The sequence below is a fragment of the Pecten maximus genome, chromosome 4 (assembly GCF_902652985.1).
Source record: "Pecten maximus chromosome 4, xPecMax1.1, whole genome shotgun sequence".
Classification (NCBI taxonomy): Eukaryota; Metazoa; Mollusca; class Bivalvia; order Pectinida; family Pectinidae; genus Pecten; species Pecten maximus.
The window spans coordinates 13,867,914-13,895,708 of NC_047018.1; the positions used below are offsets into that span (position 1 = coordinate 13,867,914).

Sequence of the window (27,795 nt, forward strand, 5' to 3'; positions counted from 1 at the left end):
AAATTGATACACCACAGTTACATTTCTGTACATTGATACACCACAGTTACATTTCTATACATTAATACACCACAGTTACATTTCTATACATTAATACACCACAGTTATATTTATATACAATGATACATCACAGTTACATTTCTATACAATGATACATCACAGTTACATTTCTATATAATTATACACCACAGTTACATTTCTATACAATGATACATCACAGTTACATTTCTATATAATTATACACCACAGTTACATTTCTATATAATTATACATCACAGTTACATTTCTATATAATTATACACCACAGTTACATTTCTATATAATTATACACCACAGTTACATTTCTATATAATTATACACCACAGTTACATTTCTATACATTGATACCCCACAGTTACATTTCTATACAATGATACACTACAGTTATATTTCTGTACATTGATACATCACAATTACATTTCTATACAATGATACACTACAGTTACATTTCTATACATTGATACACCACAGTTACATTTCTATACAATGATACACTACAGTTATATTTCTGTACATTGATACACCACAGTTACATTTCTATACAATGATACACCACAGTTACATTTCTATACAATGATACACTACAGTTATATTTCTGTACATTGATACACCACAGTTACATTTCTATACAATGATACACCACAATTACATTTCTATACAATGATACACTACAGTTACATTTCTATACAATGATACACCACAGTTACATTTCTATACAATGATACACCACAGTTACATTTCTATTCATTGATACACCACAGTTATAATTCTATACATCGATACACCACAGTTACATTTCTATACATTGATACACTACAGTTACATTTCTATACATTGATACACCACAGTTACATTTCTGTACATTGATACACCACAGTTACATTTCTGTACATTGATACACTACAGTTACATTTCTATTCATTGATAGGTAACTCCACAGTGGCAATCACATGCGATGATATGTCGCATAAACATTGGTACACATTGATGGTTGATAATTGAAATTCTATTACTTAATAGGAGAGGTTATAATTTCATACTAAGCTAAGGATGTTATCACAGGCTGATGTTAAAGATAGCTGTAAACATGTCTATTATGTCCCGTAAGTAAATTTCCTAAAGAACTGTAACTAGGCATGGAAAGTGATTCCAGTTTGAAAGACCGTGTCATACATTTCCTCTTAAAGTCGAGCTTCTTTTAATCAATCGTACCATGATACTATAGTTCACGATGTTACTTCATTTCTTTTTTGTACATCTATCATTAGACTCGGGATACTATTTCAGAACCACCTGACCAGATTTGAACCTGCGTTTGATATTTTGTATTTTTTATTTAAGTAGAATTCGGTTAATAGTGTTTAAGGTATTACAGCAATTATGTTTAGTTTTTGGCACTTTCATTCAGACGGGGCATGATCAAACTGTCTGGATGTTTGCTTCCACGCAGCTAACGGTGGCATTCGATTAGTATTTAACCAGTGCTTGATGTTATTCCTTTACGTCATATCCAGTTCATACCGGAAGTAGTTTGTTATTCCTCATGTTACCCTTACATCTATTGCTCAAATTCATTGTTATTATCTTGAGCGTACGAAAGCAATTTTCTGGATTTGGCAAATATCTGTAGAAGATTAATTTAATGGAAGAACTTTAAAGACAAAAGATGAATCAACGAATTATTCGCATCGCATCAACATATGTGGCGAAATAACTGTTTGAAGTCTGAAAGATACATTAACACAATGAAAAGCTATTCAATAGAAATGATATCCTGGGATTTTATAGCAGAAAACGTTTAAATACTTTTAACTGAATGTTGAAGATATGTCAGTGAATTATTCGAGAGAAAAGTAGTTATAGACTTTTACTTTTTGTGAAAGAAAGACATCACAAGCTGGTTAAAAACTAACTCTTGTTACCGTTTATCGACTAATCTCTGCTTTCCCTGCTTCAGGGCAAATTTGAATATTCACCCACCGCTGAATGTACTTCCGCACGTGCCCGGTGCACAATAGAGATGAAAACGCTTGTTCGACAGAGCAGCAATACAAGCACAGACACTTATAATAGTTGCATGACCCATCCTCCCATGAGTCCATGCGGTAGGGGAGTTCCGGTTCCAGTCTACTCCAATCTTCACGTCAATCCGCTGAAGTCCTCACCGGAAGTCTGTGCATGTTGTACTTCTTCGGATATGAATGATCTGACTGGGTTATCCATCCCTGATCATACTTCCTTACTATCTGATAAGGTCTTAAACGATAAACCTTCTGATCAAATCATTCAAAAATTAGATGGGAGATTTACCACCACTTGGCAGAGAGTGAATTCTCCTCAACATGTCTTACAGCCGGAACTGGATGATGGGTACGGATTCGCCATGCGCCGGAATATAGAGCCACAGCGGCATCATCGAGCCAGCCTAAAAAGACACAAATCCGAATCGAGTGAGCGACACCCACAGTTTAGTGATATCACAGAAAGATCGTACATGTCTTTTGATAATCTCCATGTGGATGGTTCTACAAAGTCAAAAAGTGCAAAATTCCGAAAAGCTGTTTCCTTGGCAACCAGACTACATTCCAGCCCATCCACCGGAAGGAAACTAGCCAACTATCATCTCATCGCAAACCCACAATCAGGTATAACTCCAAACTGTATTGTACATCGGAAAGCAACGTAATTCCATGTCATAGAACTCGAACATTTCAAATGAACTTTGATAATTCATTCCTATTCATGAAGATTTTCTTTTGTTTTCTCCACCATTACATAAGGATAGTGTTCCCAAATGTAGGTTACCAAGGCTATCAAAATGGTAATAATATATATAGAAAGTAGATAGTTTGTTTATGATTTTATGTTAATCAGGAAACACTAGGGTAAAAGGTAAAATTCATCTTAACTAAGGACCAGCTGAAATACTTCGCCCTAATGCCTATTCATCCGTTGGCTTCTCGCGCCAGTTTATGAAAACTGAACGTGAAATAAATTGTAACATATGGATAGTACTAGCCGTAAAGTTGCTGCTCTGGGAGGTGATTCCAAACGTTTCCATTTCAGTGTACCGTAGAGGAAGCATTGTCCCTAACACTGTATGTATTTGTTTGCATCTTTCATATCAGGTTAAATTAGACTAACGCACTCCGTCGTTGGTTACTATTGACAACACAATTCCTTATTTGGCGTGGTAAAGGTTGCCTTATTTGGCGTGGTAAAGGTTGCCTTATTTGGAGTGGTGAAGGTTGCCTTATTTGGCGTGGTAAAGGCTGCCTTATTTGGCGTGATGGAGATTGCCTTATTTGGAGTGGTACAGGTTGCCTGGTTTGCTGTTTGATATGTTACTCCTGTATTAACTAACACCTCGGTATCTTGTTTGTGCAGGTTAACTGTCGAAATCTTTATAGAAACTTTTTTTGACATAACATGTACTGCATGATGCTTTACTTTTGCATTTCGTATGGGATTTACATATTCTTTGTAGTGACTGATTTTTGCAATTATAGTACTTTTATCTATACACCAGGATAAGTCACCTCTACGGGTTACCGTTACCATAGCCACACTTTTTCTCCTGTAGTTGTATTGTTTCTTCTAGTCATTAAAACATAATATAATTGTAAAACATACTCACAAAATCACTGGATTAGTGGTAAACATTATGGTAATATTATATATTATAGTCTAGTTATAATATCAACTACATGCAATACCTGACCAACTGTTTTATCGTTTGATGGTTGTTATAGCTATCTTCACAAATAATATTGATACTCAGTCCGGTCTTAATTATTCCTATCTTACGTATGTGTAAGTAATACGTACAAAATTAAATTATTTTGAGAAATAGAATATTTCATTAGTTCGAAAAATTGAACATAACATAAGTTTGAGAAATAAGAATTACGTTAGTTTGAGAAATGGAACATTGCATTAGTTTGAGAAATAGAACGTTTGTACGATAAATAGAATATTAGATTAGTTTGAGAAATGGAACGTCAGTGTGAGAAATAGAATATTGCATTAGTTTGAGAAATGAAACGTTAGTACGAGAAATATAACAATGCATTAGTATGAGATATGGAACGTTAGTACGAGAAAAAGAACAATGCACTAATTTGAGAAATGAAACGTTAGTACGAGAAATAGAACAATGCATTTATTTGAGAAATGGAACGTTAGTACGAGAAATATAACAATGCATTAGTTTGAGAAACGGGACGTTAGTATGAGAAATAGAATATTACATTAATTTGAGAAAAGGAACGTTAGTATGAGAAAAAGAACACTACATTATTTTGAGAAATGGAACGTAAGTATGAGAAATAGAACATTACATTAGTTTGAGAAATAGAACGTTAGTACGAAAGATAGAATATTTCATTAGTTTGAGAAATGGAACTTCAGTACGAGAAATAGAATATTACATTCGTTTGGGAAATGTAATGTTAGTGCGAGAAATAGAATATTACATTAGTTCGAGAAATGGAACAATGCATTAGTTTGGGAAATGGAACATTAGTAAAAGAAATAGAATATCACATTAGTTTGACAAAATGGAACGTTAGTACGAGAAATAGAACAATGCATTCATTAGTTTGAGAAATGGAACGTTTGTACGAGAAATAGAATATTACATTAGTTTGGGAAATGTAATGTTTGTGTGAGAATTAGAATATTACATTAGTTTGGGAAATAGAACGTTAGTTTGAGAAATAGAACATTATATTATAGTTTGAGAAATATAACATTGCATTAATTTCAAAAATGGAACTATAGTAAGAGAATTAGAATATTACATTAATTTTGGAAACGGAACGTTAGTATGAGAAATAGAACATAACATTAGTTTGAGAAATCGAAAGATAACATATCAACATACACTAAACAAAGACCCATTTTAGCTTGAACATAGCTTTGTAGTGTATCTGAGATACCTATACAAATCTCCCGGTTTTGAAGGTTAATGAGATTCGTTACAGTACGCCTATATGAGACATGTTCTTTGTGTTTTATGCCAGGTTAACAGATTTCTTACCGATATAACAATATGGACCTAACTCTACATAGCATGCGCATATCAACTTTTTTTTTATTAACAATGATGAATATCTTTTCATGTTTCTTACATTGATAATTTTCCAGATGAAAAATTTCTTCTCAACTGAATGCGGAAACGACCGTTAAGCTGGCAGAGTTCAGGTTTAGTATAACATTGGTGTGACCTCAGAACTTTGACCTTTGACCTACGCATTTGTAGTCTCCTCTGCGCTCTATTTAATAAGCCCTTACATTTGTTACCGATTGGTGTATCCACATACTTATCCTCGTATCAGCCACAGTCACATGCTATTAACCGAGTAAATGAAGGCGTATCGGTTTGAATAGGTTAAAGGACACGTCCATATGGCAATTTAATTAATAAAGAATTTTCCAAAAAGAATCAGAAAAGTCAACTGCGATTTGAAAAGATTCCTTTTGTTAGAATAGTTAGAACCATGCTTATTAGCAATAAAGTCTGTTCTAAGAGCGTCGAACTACTTGGTCAGTATATTGTTATACATTGTCAGGTTAACATTCAGTTAGTCATACATTTTCATACACTTGGAGTAAGTTCTGTCATGTAACCTCTCTCCCAATAACTAGCATAGGAAATATAGTACTTTTCTCATTGTTTCTCATTAATTTTACATTTGTTCTTTTATTTCAATTATCATACTGCACCTATTTGAGTTATGATGAAAGTGATGTAATGGAGAAATAAACCGTAACATTATCGTCCGACATCGCCAACAAGAAGACAATATTCTAGAGGATTAAGTGATGTGCCCTTTTGCTTTAGTTAATTCCCTGCTAATGTCAATGTCATTCGCTTCTATTTAAGAACTATGTTATTCTGATAATCAATCAGATTCATCCAATAAAATGTGACGTCACAATGATCTGATTGATGTAAGCAGCAAGTACATGATTATCATTGCTTAAGCCAACCTTCCATTATCAGCTATGACAAGCATGAAGGAAGCTTAGCATCACGTGATGCTTCCCGGCACTCTCTTCTACTTCCGCTTACCATTCTGGTCACACCATTGTTGCACTATCCTTGAAGTTGCCTTGTTTTGTTGATTTTTGCCCCAGCGTTGTAACTATTCTGTTGTTGAAGTGTTTTAGGTTCCGATTTCGTATCGTGTAAACTACATTTGTATAGTACAGCTTGTTGCTTAAGTAACATTTAGTTATCATAACTGAACAATATCTGAATGAGTACATACTGCAGACTCGACAAGCCAGTAAGAGGATTTGAAACTGAATATCCGAGATATGGTATTCTAATCAGGGGATATGATGCATATTAAACAAGCGATCGTAATGTTTAAATCCGTAAAACAAACAATCTGTACATTTTAAATACAATGACGTACATAACAAAAACTCATTGTTAAACATCCAAAACTGTTCTCGAATATTGTATATTCTGCAACAAAAGGAAAGACTGATCCCGCTATGTGTGAGAAATAATCTTATTATATAGGCTGGTTGTCATGTCTATTGTATCTAAGCCAGTGGCCGTCGGTACTTAAATATAGGTATGGATATAGTGTATATATGTCAGTACATCATGTCGACTTAATTTTTACATCCACAGAGGGCTTCGACTCCCCAGGCATGTCCCCATGCGGTATGCGAAAGGTCACCGCCCACTCCAGCCCCTCTCTATTAGATTCTCCTCCTTCAAAGAAAAAATCTATTTTGAAAAAAGACAGTACTGATGCAGAAGACACGGAAAATCTACTATCGTCCCACGCACGTGAGCAGGAACTTACTCCGGGTGGGAGGCATGTGCTCGATGACATTTCCTGTGTAAGGTATGACGTGTATCAGGGATACATTCCCAACAAAAGTGATACAAGTGTTATGCCCCGGGGCGTCTATAGTGACGGAAATCTACCTCCAAATCGTGTTTGTACGTCATCAGAATGTGTGCTCCCACAGGTACATTCACCAGCATACTCGCCACTACAAAATGTGGAAAACTTCAGTTTTGCAGACATGCACGGTCGAATTGAAGACAAATACTCGCCACTAGATAATGTGGAAGACTTCAGTTTTGCAGCCATGCACGGCCGAAGTGAAGACGAATTTGACTTAAGTGATAGTGTAGGTAATCCTAATAAAATGAATATTTGGAAGCAAAGCCAATGTCAAAATGTCCCATGGCAAAACGATACGAGCCCGTCTGATAACTTTGACATCGAGGAAAGTTTGCTGAGCTCCAATTCTATAGGTCGGTCCCAGTCGGATGCTAGCCTTTCTTCTCCTAACCTACTGAGGTTATCGCCGCTTCAGAATTCTAATTTGTCTGATTTGAAAAGTGGAAGTGACCATTTTAATCACGACTATGCTAAAGACGACGAATTGGACAAGGATGGACAGAAAGATATACAAATAGACTCACTAATGAACAACGTAAACACTAGACAATCGTCGGACGGCACCACTGACCCCTACACAACTCCCCAGGCAAGCGGATAAATTAGGTACGGTTTGTTTCAATCCCTAGTATTGAGTTGGTATGCAAATATGTAATTAATTAATAGCAAAAGAATTAAGAAAAAAAATATATTCTTCGACAGCTGTCAATCAAATTATTCTCAGTAGCTGTCTTTCTGGTTAATTCAAAATCGACATGTTCTTTAATTCTAGTCACGCTTATCGCATGTTATTTGGTACCAGTTAACACTAGGTATTCCGGTCCGTCAGTACTAGGTAGTTAACACTAGGTATTCCGGTCCGTCGGTACTAGGTAGTTAACACTAGGTATTCCGGTCCGTCAGTACTAGATAGTTAACACTAGGTATTCCGGTCCGTCAGTACTAGGTAGTTAACACTAGGTATTCCGGTCCGTCAGTACTAGGTAGTTCACACTAGGTATTCCGGTCCGTCAGTACTAGGTAGTTAACACTATGTATTCCGGTCCGTCAGTACTAGGTAGTTAACACTAGGTATTCCGGTCCGTCAGTACTAGGTAGTTAACACTAGGTATTCCGGTCCGTCAGTACTAGGTAGTTAACACTAGGTATTCCGGTCCGTCAGTACTAGGTAGTTAACGCTAGGTATTCCGGTCCGCCAGTACTAGGTAGTTAACACTAGGTATTCCGGTCCGTCAGTACTAGGTAGTTAACACTATGTATTCCGGTCCGTCAGTACTAGGTAGTTAACACTAGGTATTCCCGTCCGTCAGTACTAGGTAGTTAACACTAGGTATTCCAGTCCGTCAGTACTAGATAGTTAACACTAGGTATTCCGGTCCGTCTGTACTAGATAGTTAACACTAGGTATTCCGGTCCGTCAGTACTAGGTAGTTAACACTAGGTATTCCGGTCCGTCAATACTAGGTAGTTAACACTAGGTATCCCGGTCCGTCAGTACTAGGTAGTTAACACTAGGTATTCCGGTCCGTCAGTACTAGGTAGTTAACACTATGTATTCCGGTCCGTCAGTACTAGGTAGTTAACACTAGGTATTCCGGTCCGTCAGTACTAGGTAGTTAACACTAGGTATTCCGGTCCGTCAGTACTAGGTAGTTAACACTAGGTATTCCGGTCCGTCGATACTAGGTAGTTAACACTAGGTATTCCGGTCCGTCAGTACTAGATAGTTAACACTAGGTATTCCGGTCCGTCAGTACTAGGTAGTTAACACTAGGTATTCCGGTCCGTCAGTACTAGGTAGTTAACACTTGGTAGTCCGGTCCGTCAGTACTAGGTAGTTAACACTAGGTATTCCGGTCCGTCAGTACTAGGTAGTTAACACTAGGTATTCCGGTCCGTCAGTACTAGATAGTTAACACTAGGTATTCCGGTCCGTCAGTACTAGGTAGTTAACACTAGGTATTCCGGTCCGTCAGTACTAGGTAGTTAACACTAGGTATTCCGGTCCGTCGGTACTAGGTAGTTAACACTAGGTATTCCGGTCCGTCAGTACTAGATAGTTAACACTAGGTATTCCGGTCCGTCAGTACTAGGTAGTTAACACTAGGTATTCCGGTCCGTCAGTACTAGGTAGTTAACACTAGGTATTCCGGTCCGTCGGTACTAGATAGTTTACACTAGGTATTCCGGTCCGTCGGTACTAGGTAGTTAACACTAGGTATTCCGGTCCGTCAGTACTAGGTAGTTAACACTAGGTATTCCGGTCCGTCAGTACTAGGTAGTTAACACTAGGTATTCCGGTCCGTCAGTACCAGGTAGTTAGGACTAGGTATTCCGGTCCGTCAGTACTAGGTAGTTAACACTAGGTATTCCTGTCCGTCAGTACTAGGTAGTTAACACTAGGTATTCCGGTCCGTCAGTACTAGTATATAGTTAACACTAGGTATTCCGGTCCGTCAGTACTAGGTAGTTAACACTAGGTAGTCCGGTCCGTCAGTACTAGGTAGTTAACACTAGGTATTCCGGTCCGTCAGTACTAGGTAGTTAACACTAGGTATTCCGGTCCGTCAGTACTAGATAGTTAACACTAGGTATTCCGGTCCGTCAGTACTAGGTAGTTAATACTAGGTATTCTAGTCCGTCAGTACTAGGTAGTTAACACTAGGTATTCCTGTCCGTCAGTACTAGGTAGTTAACACTAGGTATTCCTGTCCGTCAGTACTAAGTAGTTAACACTAGGTATTCCGGTCCGTCAGTACTAGGTAGTTAACACTAGGTATTCCGGTCCGTCAGTACTGGGTAGTTAACACTAGGTATTCCGGTCCGTCAGTACTAGGTAGTTAACACTAGGTATTCCGGTCCGTCAGTACTGGGTAGTTAACACTAGGTATTCCGGTCCGTCAGTACTAGGTAGTTAACACTAGGTATTCCGGTCCGTCAGTACTGGGTAGTTAACACTAGGTATTCCGGTCCGTCAGTACTAGGTAGTTAACACTAGGTATTCCGGTCCGTCAGTACTAGATAGTTAACACTAGGTATTCCGGTCCGTCAGTACTAGGTGGTTAACACTAGGTATTCCGGTCCGTCAGTACTAGGTAGTTAACACTAGGTATTCCGGTCCGTCAGTACTAGGTAGTTAACACTTGGTATTCCGGTCCGTCAGTACTAGGTAGTTAACACTAGGTATTCCGGTCCGTCAGTACTAGGTAGTTAACACTAGGTATTCCGGTCCGTCAGTACTAGGTAGTTAACACTAGGTATTCCGGTCCGTCAGTACTAGGTAGTTAACACTAGGTATTCCTGTCCGTCAGTACTAGGTAGTTAACACTAGGCATTCCGGTCCGTCAGTACTAGGTAGTTAACACTAGGTAGTCCGGTCCGTCAGTACTAGGTAGTTAACACTAGGTATTCCGGTCCGTCAGTACTAGGTAGTTAACACTAGGTATTCCGGTCCGTCAGTACTAGGTAGTTAACACTAGGTATTCCTGTCCGTCAGTACTAGGTAGTTAACACTAGGTATTCCGGTCCGTCAGTACTAGGTAGTTAACACAAGTTATTCAGCTCCGTCAGTACTAGTTATAAGTTAACACTAGGTATTCCTGTCCGTCAATACTAGGTAGTTAACACTAGGTATTCCGGTCCGTCAGTACTAGGTAGTTAACACTAGGTAGTCCGATCCGTCAGTACTAGGTAGTTAACACTAGGTATTCCGGTCCGTCAGTACTAGGTAGTTAACACTAGGTATTCCGGTCCGTCAGTACTAGGTAGTTAACACTAGGTATTCCTGTCCGTCAGTACTAGGTAGTTAACACTAGGTATTCCGGTCCGTCAGTACTAGGTAGTTAACACAAGTTATTCAGCTCCGTCAGTACTAGTTATAAGTTAACACTAGGTATTCCGGTCCGTCAGTACTAGGTAGTTAACACTAGGTATTCCGGTCCGTCAGTACTAGGTAGTTAACACTAGGTATTCCTGTCCGTCGGTACTAGGTAGTTAACACTAGGTATTCCGGTCCGCCAGTACTAGGTAGTTAACACTAGGTATTCCGGTCCGTTAGTACTAGATAGTTAACACTAGGTATTCCGGTCCGTCAGTACTAGGTAGTTAACACTAGGTATCCCGGTCCGTCAGTACTAGGTAGTTAACACTAGGTATTCCTGTCCGTCAGTACTAGGTAGTTAACACTAGGTATTCCGGTCCGTTAGTACTAGGTAGTTAACACTAGGTATTCCGGTCCGTCTGTACTAGATAGTTAACACTAGGTATTCCGGTCCGTCTGTACTAGGTATAAGTTAACACTAGGTATTCCGGTCCGTCAGTACTAGGTAGTTAACACTAGATATTCCGGTCCGTCTGTACTAGATAGTTAACACTAGGTATTCCGGTCCGTCAGTACTAGTTAGTTAACACTAGATATTCCGGTACGTCAGTACTAGGTATAAGTTAAGACTTGGTAGTCCGATTCGTTCGTACTTAGTAGTTAACACTAGGTATTCCGGTCCGTCAGTACTAGGTAGTTAACACTAGGTATTCCGGTCCGTCAGTACTAGGTAGTTAACACTAGGTATTCCGGTCCGTCAGTACTAGGTAGTTAACACTAGGTATTCCTGTCCGTCAGTACTAGGTAGCTATAGTTAACACTAGGTATTCCGGTCCGTCAGTACTAGGTAATAACACTAGGTATTCCGGTCCGTCAGTAGTAGGTAGTTAGCACTAGGTATTCCGGTCCGTCAGTACTAGGTAGTTAACACTAGGTATTTCGGTCCGTCAGTACTTTGTAGTTAACACTAGGTATTCCGGTCCGTCAGTACTAGGTAGTTAACACTAGGTATTCCGGTCCGTCAGTACTAGGTAGTTAACACTAGGTATTCCGGTCCGTCAGTACTAGGTAGTTAACACTAGGTATTCCGGTCCGTCAGTACTAGGTAGTTAACACTAGGTATTTCGGTCCGTCAGTACTTTGTAGTTAACACTAGGTATTCCGGTCCGTCAATACTAGGTAGTTAACACTGGGTATTCCAATCCGTCAGTACTAGGTAGTTAACACTAGGTATTCCGGCCCGTTAGAAGGGAGGGAAGTCATCAAAAACCTGCTTCACATCTTTCTCGTTTTACAGAAATAGATCCACGAACCCAGTGATAACGTACTGAAAAGGCGGATATTTGATATAGCACTATTTACACGGATTGTATTTGTTATCATGTTCATTATATTTCAATATCATTGTGTTATTCATTTATATCTTTGGTTATTTACATTTTCAGGTGAACGATACCCCTCAGAATGACAATGGCTTTGGAATACAAATTGTGTGGCTTCCACTAGTTATGATTAATGTTAACGGGCGTTATTCCGTAAAAACCTAAATTAAATAAGGTAACATGGTGTTTGGAAGTACAGGATGGCATACGCTACACGACGTACATTCGCATAGGAAGCAATTCTTAGTACGTATAGCATATATATAGATACAGATAACTTATGACGTCATAGTGCCACTGACGTCATTGTGCTCAATACATATATATTTATCAAAACCAGAGAAACATCACAATGTAAGTCTCTGCTTAAACAGATGTTAAGAATATTCGGGTGCGTTCGTTTATTCTGGATGGGTAGATGAACTGCAAATGTACGTGAATGTTGTTTTCTGGAGCATCTTCTGATTCCGAGAACTGGACGCGTTACCATGGTAACTCCTCGTTATTATCCCTGTGATATGAGAGATCTTCCACTTGTGATGGTTACATTGTGACAAATGTAGCAGTTGTACATATATAGATAACCAGACTGCTGTTTCCACTGGTGTGAATCTAGTATGCTTTTTTATCCCTTTAGCATTGTTGGTGGAGACCGAACTCTTGCCTGTTAAGTTGTTGTTTTCAGACATGTTAAATATGCATTAACTAAATATAGGACGAATCCTTGTCAAATCACGACACCACTATTGATCATTCTGAGACGTGGCACCGCTACCATGGACCATCTAGATTGGGCTGTTCACTATTTCCATTATGAAAATAGACTACTACTATTTTTATTTTATTTTGTTATCTAGGTTTTTTCCCAAAAAATATATTTAATATATAGTCAAAAGATGATAATCATTGATATGTTCAAAGATATAACTAGCATGTAGCATTCCCAGTGTTCATTATAGACAGAATAATGGTTTATGCGTACATATGTATACGGTGTGTCTTGTTAAAACACACACGTAAATAGTCCTTAATTAATGTTAACTATATAGTATTCATATTGCAAAACATACCATAGTGATTTCCGTTAGTGTCCTAAACACGATCATAAGAAATATATTATTGAAAACTTCTGGTGAATGTTTGACAGACTGTAAGCACGAGACGAATGGTGTAATTGTTATTGATGTCCACACCGGTATATAGTGTGATATTTGAGTGATTGCGTAAACATTTTGTCGTAATAAAAACAATATATCTATATATATAATACGGCACACTACAAATTAAAACCTCCGTGTTATTGCTGTGGGCGCATGTTTGGGAGAAACAGATTCTCATATCTTTGTTCTAGGAAATTTTGAAAAGAAACGATCAAGTCAATTTGAAATTACAGGGCACTTTTTTAACAGGGTAAAATAGGGCTCTTACTGTACAATGTCTGGCGAAGGGATTTTTACACTTAATTCAGAATTGCTATTCGGCGACTTAAGAGTTTGTACTACTACACAGTTATCTTATGTCCCTGTTAAGTAATTGTTTGCTATTTGAAGTGTTTTATATTTTCCCACATGTAGGGTAAGTATCAGGTCACTATTCAGATGATCCGGAAATTGTAGTATACTTTCTCGATCTTCTTGTTTTTAAAATTTTCTCGGAGCAATAAACCAATCAAAACCGTTGACATTCCTTAACACAATGTTAGATATCAATATCACCGTCGATGTATGTAGTCTGTGAAATGTTCTGAATCTTACCTGACCGTACGTTCGTCAATATGAACTACCTCCTACGAGTTTACAATCAAAGATGGTTAATCGATGAGGATGTGTGTCTGGTTTACCTGGTGTACTGTGGACCTTCTAGTGACGATTCGCCAATATCTTTATTGTAATTCTTATCGATACCATCATGTTTGAAATTTAATTTTAGGTAATTCGCAAATCGTATAATACCAAATGGATCAAAAAGGGTGAACATGTTTGTAAATTGCCTCACGTTTACAAAATTTTGGAATCTTTCTTATATCGGTGTATTTGTGTAATGTGTAAAGCTGAATATCATAATGTTTGCCAAAACAAGCTTCTATATTATTTTATTTCATGTCTAGATACAGACAGTGATGATGTTGGAGGAGGCTTCACATGTTATGGGTTAGTCTGGCCTGACACACATCCTTTACGTACGAGTTGGAGGAGGCTTCAAATGATATGGGTTAGTCTGGCCTTGCACACGTCATTGGTATAATATATTGCCATTGTCTCCAAATTTTCCGAAATTAATGTGATGATGGAATCATGCTTCAACCCTAATAATAGACATTTGCCATGGGCATAAGAGAAATTAACGGCGGCGATTGAACCCCTTATAGATATAATTTGTAATCCTATATACTGGGACAACTAATGACAACACAAGCAAGTTCATGCTGTACGTGTAGTGTGTATGGGGCCTGTGAGACGCGAATGTAACTTTTTAATGAGGTGGTGTATTATTTAATGAGGTGGTGTATAAATTAATGAGGTGTATGGAAGGTGATTATTTGTTATGTAGCGTGATTGTTATAGGTCAGACGTCTGTTATGTAGTGTGTTCAGTATTTTAGTCGCTGACTCAGTTGTCGCCGTGAGAATATCTACATATAATTAGGATGAGTGGTATCTATTACAATTAGTATGCAAAAGTTATTTTACCATTTTCATCGAGTAGCTAAACACATATAGATACATAATGTATATATTCAAATTACTGTTGGTTACTGCATATTTGTCTATTTATGATTCCAGCAACTTTAATGAGACTAATACCCGACATGGACAATACGTCACACACATGCAAACCTATAAAGCGTATCAGTTAATGACACTACATACTATTACATCGTATAGATATATGAACCAATATTTATAGATAATGTGACCATTTGGTCATGTAGCCATTGTTACGTTTTATCCGAGAAGTTGTCAATCGTTAGGAAGTATCAAAATACAGCTGTACGTGACGAATGTTGGCGACAGATTTATGATCCTATAACAGGTACTAGTTATATCGTCACCCGGCTTTTAACTGCATTTAACAATGACAACACACCAGTTTAACATTACACATTAATTAAACATTACCGAAATACACGTATATATCAAATTCTAATCAATATACATGTAGTATTTAATTGCTTATTTGGCATGAGGGCACGTAAAAAGGTTCATACATAAGTAAACATAAATACAGTGTCGATTGTCTTACGATCTAGTGTTTACAGACGTTATGAGTTAGTTAGGAAATATGTAATAGCTGTTTAGTACGAAGTACAGACTGGTTAAATAGTTTTAATGTTAGTAGTCCATCCACGAGTATAGATAACATAACAACACCAGACAACAATGATACATCATGTCTAGCCTACACATACATAACATTCTCCATAAACAACACTATTTAAAACTCATATTAATGTGAGTAAAACCGACACACAGCAAGCTCATATATAACAACATCATGCATAATTGTTTGATAATCATATTGATATAAGTATATACCAACATCGTACATAATTGTTTGATAATCATATTAATATAAGTAAAACTGACACACAACAATATACAATCATAGCATTTTGATAAGGTCGATATAACCATGTATCGACCGAAATCAAAATGCTATGTACAATTGCTTTATCATTTTTCTTGATTAATTTTTCAATTTAACTTTTTTTTTCATTTATTTTTATTGAAAATTGAAGAAAACAGACAAATTCAAATAACAGAATATGCTTTCTTGTCTCCATTACGTAAACATGGTAAATCGAGACATAAATTTTAAGAATAATTTAATAACGATCAGAATTGTTAACACGGAGTGTCATTAGATTCGTTTAGAAGATTTTTCGACGTCAGAAACTCCCCAAGTAATTTCACCGCTGTCATTGTGGCCCTTTTAGTACTGGCTAAATCCGAGTTATCCAATATGGATTCAACTGACTCTCCACTGAGCGAGGGGAATCGCGATGTTTTCAGCTGTTTATTGAAGTCAACGTAACTAGTTCCTCAGAGCGCTTGACTCTGGTGGACTTTGAATCACCATTCAAGCTTCGAAGTGATATATTCCCATTTAGTCTATTTATAACCGTGCAATGCACATTTTTGCCAACTTTTTTTTTGTTTCTATAAGTTAATTTACTTTTTACAGACGTCCACGTGACATAGTTCTAACCAATAAATGAGCACGAAAAATGAAGAAAAAAATTAACTCATATATAAAATCATACATAATTGTTTAAAAAATCATATTGATAAAGTAAAACCCGACTCAATTCACACACACAGTACATCAAAAATAGAATAACGATTACATATATAAATATATTAAACAATAATAAGTTGTGATCGCGATGCATTAAACAATGCGACCCAATAAATAAAACAAATCCGCGAGATATCCGTGATATTGTTTAATTATCATTTCTCTTTGAACGTGTGCCATGAGTTAGGTGTGATGTTGAGAGCCTACATTTTGGTTATACGCCCGTGATGTGTTACTTACAGACATATATTAAATCACGGGTGCCGGTATCTATGTGTGAACAAACTTCACCTGTAAAATACTGCCAACATGAGAGAACATGGTTGTCAGACATGCATACCTCCTATCTGCAATATTATCGCGAAACGGAAAATTGTCTGATACGTATATGTATACATTTTTAGTGAGAAGTCTCGTTACACAGATACACAGTGAACGTTTATATAAATACACATTTGTAATGAGAAACCTTCTTACACGGACACACAGTGGACGCCTATAAGTACATGTGTACATTTGTAGTGAGAAGCATTGTTACACAGACACACGTTGGACGCTTATATAAGTATACATTTGTAGTGAAAAGTCTTGTTACCTACCATACCTTGTCAACATTGCTTGTCAATTACGTTTATTGAAATTTGTTTCATTTAAAAAAAGTTTCACTATTTCATATGCATTGTTTAAAATAAAGGTTTTAATCCAGTTTGATTAAATGATTCTTTGTGTTATGTATCATTTAACGTACAGCCCGTGACTGCCTTGCCAGTGACTGACTTGCCCGTGACTGCTTTGCTCGTGACGCCCATAACTGCTTCACCCGTGACGTCCATGACTGCCTTTTTCGTGACACCTGTGACTGCCTTAAGTCCATGACTTCCTTTCTCGTGACACCTGTGATTGCCACGACTACCTTGTCCACGACCACCTTGTCCACGACTACCTTGTCCACGACTACCTTGTCCACGACCACCTTGTCCACGACTACCTTGTCCACGACCACCTTGTCCACGACCACCTTGTCCACGACTACCTTGTCCGTGACTACCTTGTCCACGACCACCTTGTCCGTGACTACCTTGTCCACGACTACCTTGTCCACGACTACCTTGTCCACGACTACCTTGTCCGTGACTACCTTGTCCACGACCACCTTGTCCACGACCACCTTGTCCACGACTACCTTGTCCGTGACTACCTTGTCCGTGACTACCTTGTCGGTACCTTGTCCACGACCACCTTGTCCACGACTACCTTGTCCACGACCACCTTGTCCACGACTACCTTGTCCACGACTACCTTGTCCGTGACTACCTTGTCCACGACCACCTTGTCCACGACTACCTTGTCCGTGACTACCTTGTCCGTGACTACCTTGTCGGTACCTTGTCCACGACCACCTTGTCCACGACCACCTTGTCCGTGACTACTTTGTCCACGACTACCTTGTCCGTGACTACCTTGTCCACGACTACCTTGTCCACGACCACCTTGTCCACGACCACCTTGTCCACGACTGCCTTGTCCACGACCACCTTGTCCACGACCACCTTGTCCACGACCACCTTGTCCACGACTACCTTGTCCACGACTACCTTGTCCGTGACTACCTTGTCCACGACTACCTTGTCCACGACCACCTTGTCCACGACCACCTTGTCCACGACTACCTTGTCCACGACTACCGTGTCCACGACTACCTTGTCCGTGACGCCCATGACTACCTTGTCCACGACTACCTTGTCCACAACCACCTTGTCCACGACCACCTTGACCACGACCACCTTGTCCACGACTACCTTGTCCACTACTACCTTGTCCGTGACCACCTTGTCCACGACCACCTTGTCCGTGACTACCTTGTCCACGACCACCTTGTCCACGACCACCTTGTCCACGACCACCTTGTCCGTGACTACCTTGTCCACGACCACCTTGTCCACGACTACCGTGTCCACGACTACCTTGTCCACGACCACCTTGTCCACGACCACCTTGTCCACGACCACCTTGTCTACGACCACCTTGTCACCACCTTGTCCACGACCACCTTGTCCACGACCACCTTGTCCACGACCACCTTGTCACCACCTTGTCCACGACCACCTTGTCCACGACCACCTTGTCTACGACCACCTTGTCACCACCTTGTCCACGACCACCTTGTCCACGACCACCTTGTCTACGACCACCTTGTCCACGACCACCTTGTCCACGACTACCTTGTCCACGACCACCTTGTCCACGACTACCTTGTCCACGACCACCTTGTCCACGACCACCTTGCCCGTGACGCCCGTGACGCCCGTGACTACCTTGGAGCCTCCCTGTCGTGCCTGATTATCTAGATCCTATAGGTAATGTCAGTTAACGTTTTTCACACATATCTGATTAGATACTGTACAATTTATTAAGACTTCACATGTGATATCAAGTTTTTTTTAGATGTGGACCATGCGAAGACCTGAAGACTTGAAGTAGTGAGTCATCTCCCATTTGTCAACTGATTAAGATCTACTATGGCGTGGTTAGACTGGGGGTAGTAGATTCGGATGATAAAAGACTTTGTCGTCACTCAGTTGTAATCTGTCTGGCAAATACATACTGTTTTAACCGATTACAGTGTGGCTTAAACAAAACGCGTGCTACAGTGAGTCCTGAAACTAATTTAAGGAATTCAAGTTATCCTCAAGTAAGGGGCAATATCAAAGCAGCCTTATTTTCTGAAAATTAATAAAAGTCTTTCCTGCCTTGGGGGTTGACAAGGAAATATCATCCCGAGGGGGAATTCATTAACGTCCAACCTGAGGCTTGCTGAGGGATGGACATTCATGATTTTCCCCGAGTGTTGAGATTCCCTTGTCACACTCCCTAGGTAGGGAATGATTATTTTTCTCTCACCACTTCAGGTAATTGCATATCAAATAGGTGGTCAAGGCATGTTTGTGAACAAATGCGCATTGTCGGCGCATGGATATCTTCATTTGAGGAAGTACCGAACACAGCCCCAGAAAATGCATCCTAATATCATTACACAAGAAAACATAGGTCTAGAATTAAGTCGCCCTTAAGATACTGAAATAAGGAATCAGTGATACTATTCCGATGTTAAAAACAGTACATCTTGTCATTTCATAAAACTCTCACACGCATATTTAACATTGAATAACAACGCGGGAACTATTAATGACGTCACTAAAAGTACTTCCGTAAGTACTTCCGGTTCAAAAGGTTAGCGCGTGCAATCTGTCATACCTAAGGGTTGACACTCAACTATCTAAAACTGGAGTCGTCCTGTACACAGCCTACTTAAGTACAGGAATGACATTTGTACTTGTGGAGAAAACGACTTGTCTAGTGCTAGACTGGTAGCCAGTGGATGACCACAACAATGTGGAGGGTCAGGAGAATGCTACTGGTTTTTCTTCCTGGATCATTTTAAGAGTTGTCTTTATTATCTTCACACACTGCCCTAGGCCTCTCTCTGGAATGCCATAGCTGTCGGACATGGCATCAAAATACTATACGGATTAATATTTTCATTATCTTATATGATTTTGTCATTAAACAGGTTTATTACATTTTGTGTATGAAGCTATTTATGATTTGGTTTCATATATATTACATGTATTTGATTATATAAATATATGCTTTGATATCAGTAATATATGATTAAATCTGATCATGATACGGTATTATATCACCAATATATCATTTGATATCAGCAATATAGGTTTTGAATTTATCATTTTATGATTTGATTCGTATACTGTTCTACCATACTATTGTATACTTTCATCATTACATGATTTAATGCTCTCGTTGTTTGATTACGTTATACTATTATACTATACGCTGTTGTCGTTGTATGATGTGGTTTTATTGTTATATTATTCCATTTCATCAATATATGATTGGATGTTATTGTTATATTATTTAGTTTCAACACTCTATGTTGTCGTCATATGTTATATTTACAAAGATGGCGTTATAAGCTTCCAGGAATTAATTAAGTGGGAATTACCTTTTTTACGGGGGTCATTTTTCTGTTGCGGATTCGAACCGGACGAACAAAGTGCAATATCTCTACCCCGAGCTGTCGTCCCTTACAAACTCATGGGTGTAAGGAACGACAAATCTGGGTAGGGTAGAGATTTGAACAAAGTGAGGTTATTGGCGGTAGTAACATTGCAACAAGTGGCCCCAGTGAAAACATTCTGTCCACTTCGGATTCGCAAAGACGCTTGTCAGAGTCGTATCTATCATATAATGAATTTGTACAATGATATAATGGTATGTTGCAATTATATCATATAATAAAACGTCCCAGCAAATATTGCTGAAATCAAATAGAATAATGATAGCTTCATAAAATATAATCAAAACTCCAATGTATATAATAGATCTTTACTATAGGTGACAGCTATAACGTTCGATATTTCTTGTGTTGGTACAGTCATTTGCAGTGATTGAAACTCCTTTTTCTTCTTCTTCTTTGGTTTTATCCAGTGTTGATTATTCTTATTAGCTATCATACACTGTCTTCTGTTGACTCTCTAAGAAATAACACTGGTATAATCTGAGTTTCCCCTACATTTTCCTCTCTGAACGTCTCTTTCGGGTAGGCTGCATTTTCTCTCATAAGGCACACTGCAACGGAACTAGAAAACACAAATCAGAAAAATATTAAATGTTGAGCAATATTCAATTAGGGGAAAGAAAATACATATATAATTACGTTTAAAGTAATAATCAGTGAAAAAAGAGGCGTATATGCTTGTAATGAATGAAATAGGAAATGAGGATGAAGGAATATATAGAAAAAGATGGAGCATTACTGGTTTATTATTGAGTTTTACAGGCTGGATGGGTATTTTTTTATAATCCTTGTATTTTTATATGACAGATACCAATCTTGGATACATGTTATTTTTGAATTGTTGATACGTTAAGGGAGATCAGTACCTTCAGCGTGAATTAATCTGATTCACACAAGGTTGTAACTATTGAATCAAGTACAAATGTTGACCTCAGAACAAAGCTTCTATCAAATCTGTTAGAACACAATGAAATCGTAACACAAGAGAATACGTATAAAGAAGAACGAGTTGTCGTCTTCATCACTACCACAAATAAAGGCCAACTGGAACGTTCACTATCCAAATTCAAAAGGGTTACACAATGTTTTTTTAATCTTTAAGAGAAAGTTGTATGTCAAAATATGCTTCATCCACACACTCAAATCTTCATTTATTACTATAAAAATATGCGTTGGTATTTAGAGATTTTATGTTGATGTAGTATCTAACAGACCTGATAAACACAGGTATGCTGTATCGTAACGTATTGTAGTTTATAGATTATAAACTCACTGTCAAAACAAAAACAGTAAATATGAAATATATAACGTCGATCTGTAGTTAAAACGTTTCCAAAATATTAAGAGAGCAACATAGAATTACCCCGTAGAGAAAACACAATGACATATTTCACATTAACAAAAACTTCACACAGTCAATCTTACGGCTGGCTGAAACTAGAATACTAGATACATTGGAATACATGCGGAACTAAACGAAAATCGTAGCACGTATTGTGCGGTCAAATAAAGAGTATTCGATATGCAAGTTATTAGCAGACGCCGTTTTCACCAACGTTACTTAACTTAAGGATTTTGTTTCACTTTATATTTTCACTACGAAATCATAGACTTTCAGGAACATTTCTTCATTTAGTCCTGCGATGATTTCCTGTGTAAAGGAATATCTAAGTTAGGGAATGTTGATGAGACTGGGTTCAGGTATATACACAGTGAAGGGTAACATGTAAGGTAAGAATGATACACCTACTTTGTCAATAATCACCAATACAAAGAAACATATACAACCTACGACCTATTACAATAATTGAAAATCAAGCGTATGCAGTCACCTCAACCTGACATTCCAGCCGACAAAACGGCTACACAAAGCAGCTAGGAGATAGGAACTGATGTATGGCAATTTTCATAAATTGTCTCTATGTTTATATATTTTGATTCACTGACATATGCCAGTCAAATGCAGAAACATGTAACCATAAATCCAAATTCTAAGGAGTTTAGTGGGCTACCTCTCCGGAATTAATTCGGTTTTGAACACCATCCTTCGACTGTACGCAGACTGAATTCTCATTTCAACAGTCAAAAACTTTTCTGTTTGACCACTATGTTGATCTTATATATAGTAGATATCGTATGTGCCAAATAATGCATAAAATAAAATGTAGAGTAACGGCACATCATACAGATGGTTTCTCCTTGACCTTCCTCTTTGAACTCTCTTCTCTGGTCAGGAACATATTTTATATCATTTGATCAGTCAATATTCAGGTATCATTCCCTTATTAAGTTACCTTTAATGTATGATACGTATTACTACCATCAGTAAAGGTTTTGATCGGACGTGGTATGAACCGACATTTGGACAAGGGACAACCTCCTACCACACGTGGTATGATCGATATACAAGCCTAGTTCGTCCACTGGAGGTTTTTGGAATGTGACAAGTCAAGATTTATTAAATTGTTTTACAATCGGGTTTACGCCCAGGAAACATCACCTTAGACAACTCAGCAAATAGGCAGTGGTAAAGGGCTGCAGGAACTTCGCTGTTTGTGAACAGAAACTTGGTACACTAATACCTAACACTAACTTAATATCATATATGGATGAGAGAAAGGTGAAATGAAGTAAAAAGAATCTGATAATAGGACTGGGGGAAAGAAAAGATAAAGACATATCAGAACAAGCATTTCAAGTAAGAAAGTCAAAACAAAGCTAGATACAAATCATATGAAGTTATGTAAAAGAACTGCTACGGACATTAACACATTAAAAGTTGTAATCAGCCTTAATCATGTCAGTTTTTTCATGGATCACATCTTGGATGGAAATACATTTTTGAAAAATATAGTTTTATTTTATTTTATTTGCTATTTCCATAACAGAGAAAGTATTATTCACCATTTTAAATAACAATGATTCTTCATTCATCAGTAATGCAATTGTTGGTACATTTAACAGTATTTCAAAACTTGCCAGAACATTTTGAACGTCACCACATTCCCAGTTCATATGCACAATTCTCGCCCTTTCTCTATCACAGAATTTGGATTGTTTGATTATTCTATTTTTGGTGCTAACTGTTAGAATATAGTGGTTAATCCACAGCTATTCGTCCATCAATAGAACTACAATCCTTGATATAGACGAGTACCTGTGGTTAACGTTAAATTGTAGCCAACGGAGATCTCAAGTTTGAGTTGTTCGAAAAGGAATACTGTTTCCCATTTCTCTTCATAAGTCAAAGATATTCCCCCATTTTTGCTGATCAGTTATATTAATATTATTTCTCAAAAGTAAAACGTTTGGGTTTGAATAAGAGGAATAATTGGGAACGTCAATGTTCTACTTAAAGATGTAAAAGGTCTCAAGAATTTCTTTATAGTTTGGATTACGTCATAATACTGTAAATAATTTATTGTTGTTTACAAGCAGAGTACAGAATTCATTAAAATTATAAAAGGAAAATAAAAAGCATTTGTCTTTTATTAAATAGTTCACTATACTAACTCCTGCATTGAACCATTTTACGCAGTGGTTGATTATTTACAACAATGTTAAATTAAACCATATTCGAGTTTTGAGTATGAACTCATCATGAATATTCCTAGAAAGGTCTTTTATAACTCTATAAGATTATACCAAGCCTAGAATTCATGGAAAGTATTTTTACATTTAGTTTTTAACATTCCCACACTTAGATACAAGCTGAATGTCAAATTGATTCTGCTATGACAATATCAACTTATGTACCAGCGTGCTATACATCACATTACATCAAAAACAAAGAAATAATCGTTTATCTGAACAAAGTACAACCAAATAGTATCCTAAGCTATATTATCATTACTAATAAACAATATCTGAAACATCAACCAGGGAAGAAGTTTTTTTTAAATATTGGAATGTCAACTACAAAAGGCATGAGCAAAAAAGATAAGTGTGGAAATATTTGATCAAATACTCTGTTGCGCTGTTCTATTTATCTGTGAATACCATTTTTAACATTACTTTATTAAGCAGAGACTGACATTCGGTGCTGCTAAGTATATTTACTGAGTCCCCCACACAGATTAAGTCTCTCAGTTTTTGACGAAGGAATCTATACACATTTTGACACAGGGGTTTACATTCCTGCGTAGATAGCGTAGATATCTGGTATTGAGGTGGTGGGGAAGAATTTTATTCTGGCAATTTTCTCTGTTAATGTGTCCTCGTGTGACTACTTATTGCGCGTGGTAGTTATGAAATTGGTCATTCTGTTTAGCGCACAAGGTCCGAGGAATAACATGGCGCCCGTCCATTTTCTGGTCATCATCGTATTAGTAGTAGCAGCTGTGACTGATTCTGTCATGTTGAAGGCAGTGGATAGAGTTGACGATCCTGAACAACAGAACGTATACTTGAAACATCAATTTGAAAATAAGGAACAAACAGACTTATTTAACAGGGCTGTCCATGAAGAATCAAGGGCCAATTCAGTAACACATAAAGTCCATAATGGAACTCACACTACAGCACATCATGGCCACAATGGTACTCAAACTACAGCACACCATGGCAATAATGGCACACATACTGCAGGCCACACCACAGCTCAGCACGGTAAGCTTTTAGTTCTTTAAGAGGCAGCATTGTGCATGCCCTTATTATACCTTTGCCTTTAGGTCAGATTAGATTTGCCTGATGATAAAGTAATGCACTTTCTTATAATTTGATGTAAGGTGAGATAGGATATAAATATACAAAATTTCGGTATGTCGGGGACCAAAACTATCGCCAGGCAAGTGTTTTATGGGGGAGGTGCCTAAACCTGAATCTGATTCAGGATCGAATGTTTACCTTTGGTCACACGGAAGATTTAGATGGATCAATTTAAGCATGCAAGTGTCAGTACAATGTAATATACAGTTTAATGCAAAGACCAGAACGTACATTTCGCGAATTGCCAAGCAATACAACATTAGGGTGTTTGAGTAGTGTCTCTATAGGCGTTGTTCTATATTTTTTGTAAACTTTGATATCGACAACGACATGAATAGCCCTACGTTAACTCCTGTAGAGTACTTTTAGTGTGATATTGCATCGAAGAAAACTAATTATGGTGTTGTGGACATATCTTGACATGACAGTGAGCTTATACCGTCTTTTTGTGTCGAGCATCTGCCTATATAGAGTGGGAAACCGTTATGTTACAATAAAGTCGTATTGCACCATTTGGAAGAATCTGAACATACCGACTTGTGAAATGAATAAAGGTCAGTTATCTCTTGCTTAAGGATTTGAAGCAGTGCTTCTCTGTCGTGTATCTACATGAGTATTTTACTTGTGATCTGGAAGCTTCAGGTTCTTTTCCAAGATACGAGAACAAAAAACAAATATCACAAAATTACGGATACTTTAACAAAAGAAATCCATCTCTAAATGTTACTTAGGGATAGTTGTAAAAGTTCATAACTCAGATTGAATAGATAAGACACTGAATTTAATTTAATTTCGTCCTCGGAGTGCTTGATTACCGTGGTATATTGATGTCTATCAATGGCGTCGTGCTTTTGTTACTTCCTCTCATTCATGTTACTGGTACCATACGTCTGCTCTGTGCTATCAATTTAGATATATTTATCAGAGCGAGCAGACAGGTGTCACTCCAACTATGGCCATTGTCTAGACCTTCCTGATATGTATTAGCCAGGGTTTAGTTGTCGAGATGAAATGTCATAGATTCTGCTATTGCCATTTACACAGATTCAAAACAGGATCAGTCCTAAAGCCGATATGTCTGAAATCCCTGGCGTGACGTATACCCAGTTGGAAACCTCGTCGTTAACAATAATATCTTTCTGCTTTTTAGAAAGTCTTTTAATACATTTGACCATTTCGCTTGTTAGCCTTTTATATGTCTTTAAGGTCCTTTTAATAATAGTACCAAAAGAATTAACTGGTATACAGGAGTTAGTAACTTAAACTGTAACAGATGATTACCCATTGGAGGGGTTTTGTAGCATCACCATCCGTGCATCCAAATATTTTGATCTTATGTTTTTACCATTTGTTTTCTTGATCCGCGTGTTAAGTGTTGAGATACGACACTCTAACCATATATGTGTTATTGTTGACCTACAGAGACCAGTGCCGTATACCGCCCTCCAGCCGTCGGATTTAACGCCATACTTACTCCGGATTTCCTGACCATCTCTCACAAGGAAACGATTGTATTTGACCACCTCCTAGTAAACATTGGAAACGCCTATAACATCAGACAAGGACATTTCACCGCACCTGTCTCGGGTCTGTACTCTTTCACTGCTAACATCAAATTCAGAAGTTCCAATACCGCTGAGCTAAACGCATCCATTGTCAAAAATGGCGACAATATCGGTCTACTGTACCTTTATGGAGCTGACACTACCACAAGGACAACGGTCGTGATGTTGGACGTCGGGGATATCGTGTGGCTGAAGAACAACGTCAACAACTCCCCCAGAATCTACGGAGGGGGACTCAGCACTTTCTCGGGCTTCCTCATTACTCCTGCCGATTAATGAGAGACAAACTCTGATCAGAAAGATGGCGCATTGAGTTGATCCCATCATTCCATAACCTGTTTCAGAAGCAGTTTTTCTTTTATTATTCTTTCATTTTAACTTTTTAAGAACAGTATAATATACCGGTATCTATTAACAATGATGATTAATAGTAATTACATTAATTGCTAATTACATGTAGCAAATATTGAAATGGTCGTCTTAATTTAATATAAAATGTTGTTCTGATTGACGTCTAAGGTGTGTATATTGGTATTCAAATGTCATAGAATAAAAAGAACACATTCACCAAAATGCCAATGGCTTCGTTCTAGTAAACAATATTGTTAAGCATTAGCTTCTGCTTTAAACCATATCTTTCCCGATAAAGCTCTTCTCGTGGATGCTGATGGCAAACTATATTGGGCGGGGAGTCATCACTTCGTTGGTGTCCTCTGGTTAGGGGACATTGGAGACCCCAAAAATATGAGATACTGTAGCCCTCGGCATGCTGATCGTAAATATGCGACTAGAAGGATTGTATAAAAGACCAACAAGATATCAGACTACAAATTGATACATGTAATTTAAACTGCACCACACAGCTGTCCTTCTGGTAGTTCTCAGTGAAGCTAAGAGAATAATTTTTGATACAGGGGAGGTGATAAAAAGCACAAAATAGGTCGAAGGAA

General features: G+C 37.9%; 2 protein-coding genes across 5 annotated transcripts in view; both read left to right on the forward strand.

Moving 5' to 3' along the window:
• Window positions 1–17,194, forward strand: part of LOC117325305 (potassium voltage-gated channel subfamily B member 2-like) — a 184,738-nt gene extending 167,544 nt beyond the window's left edge. For 2 of the 4 annotated variants that reach the window (XM_033881423.1, XM_033881422.1), the window contains exons 4-6: window positions 1,997–2,684; window positions 6,689–7,580; window positions 12,240–17,194. In XM_033881423.1, coding sequence (XP_033737314.1) covers window positions 1,997–2,684; window positions 6,689–7,575 — 1,575 coding nt within the window. In that variant the 3' untranslated portion in view covers window positions 7,576–7,580; window positions 12,240–17,194. Of the gene's footprint in view, window positions 1–1,996; window positions 2,685–5,187; window positions 5,245–6,688; window positions 7,581–12,239 lie in introns of those variants that run through there. The other 2 variants (XM_033881425.1, XM_033881424.1) reach the window with 2 other exon arrangements.
• A 7,632-nt stretch (window positions 17,195–24,826) lies between these two features.
• On the forward strand, window positions 24,827–27,418 carry LOC117324795 (complement C1q tumor necrosis factor-related protein 3-like). Its single transcript, XM_033880630.1, has 2 exons — window positions 24,827–25,181; window positions 26,703–27,418. Exons 1-2 carry the CDS (start codon window positions 24,866–24,868, stop codon window positions 27,119–27,121), a joined length of 735 nt encoding a protein of 244 aa, XP_033736521.1. The 5' UTR covers window positions 24,827–24,865; the 3' UTR covers window positions 27,122–27,418.
• The last annotated feature ends 377 nt before the right edge of the window (window positions 27,419–27,795 follow it).

Bases quoted from the DNA above. Each gene is read 5' to 3' on its own strand.
- LOC117324795 (XM_033880630.1), top strand. From the start codon at position 24,866: ATGGCGCCCGTCCATTTTCTGGTCATCATCGTATTAGTAGTAGCAGCT. The intron at 25,182-26,702 runs GTAAGCTTTTAG...GTTGACCTACAG, and splicing joins CCACACCACAGCTCAGCACG to AGACCAGTGCCGTATACCGC.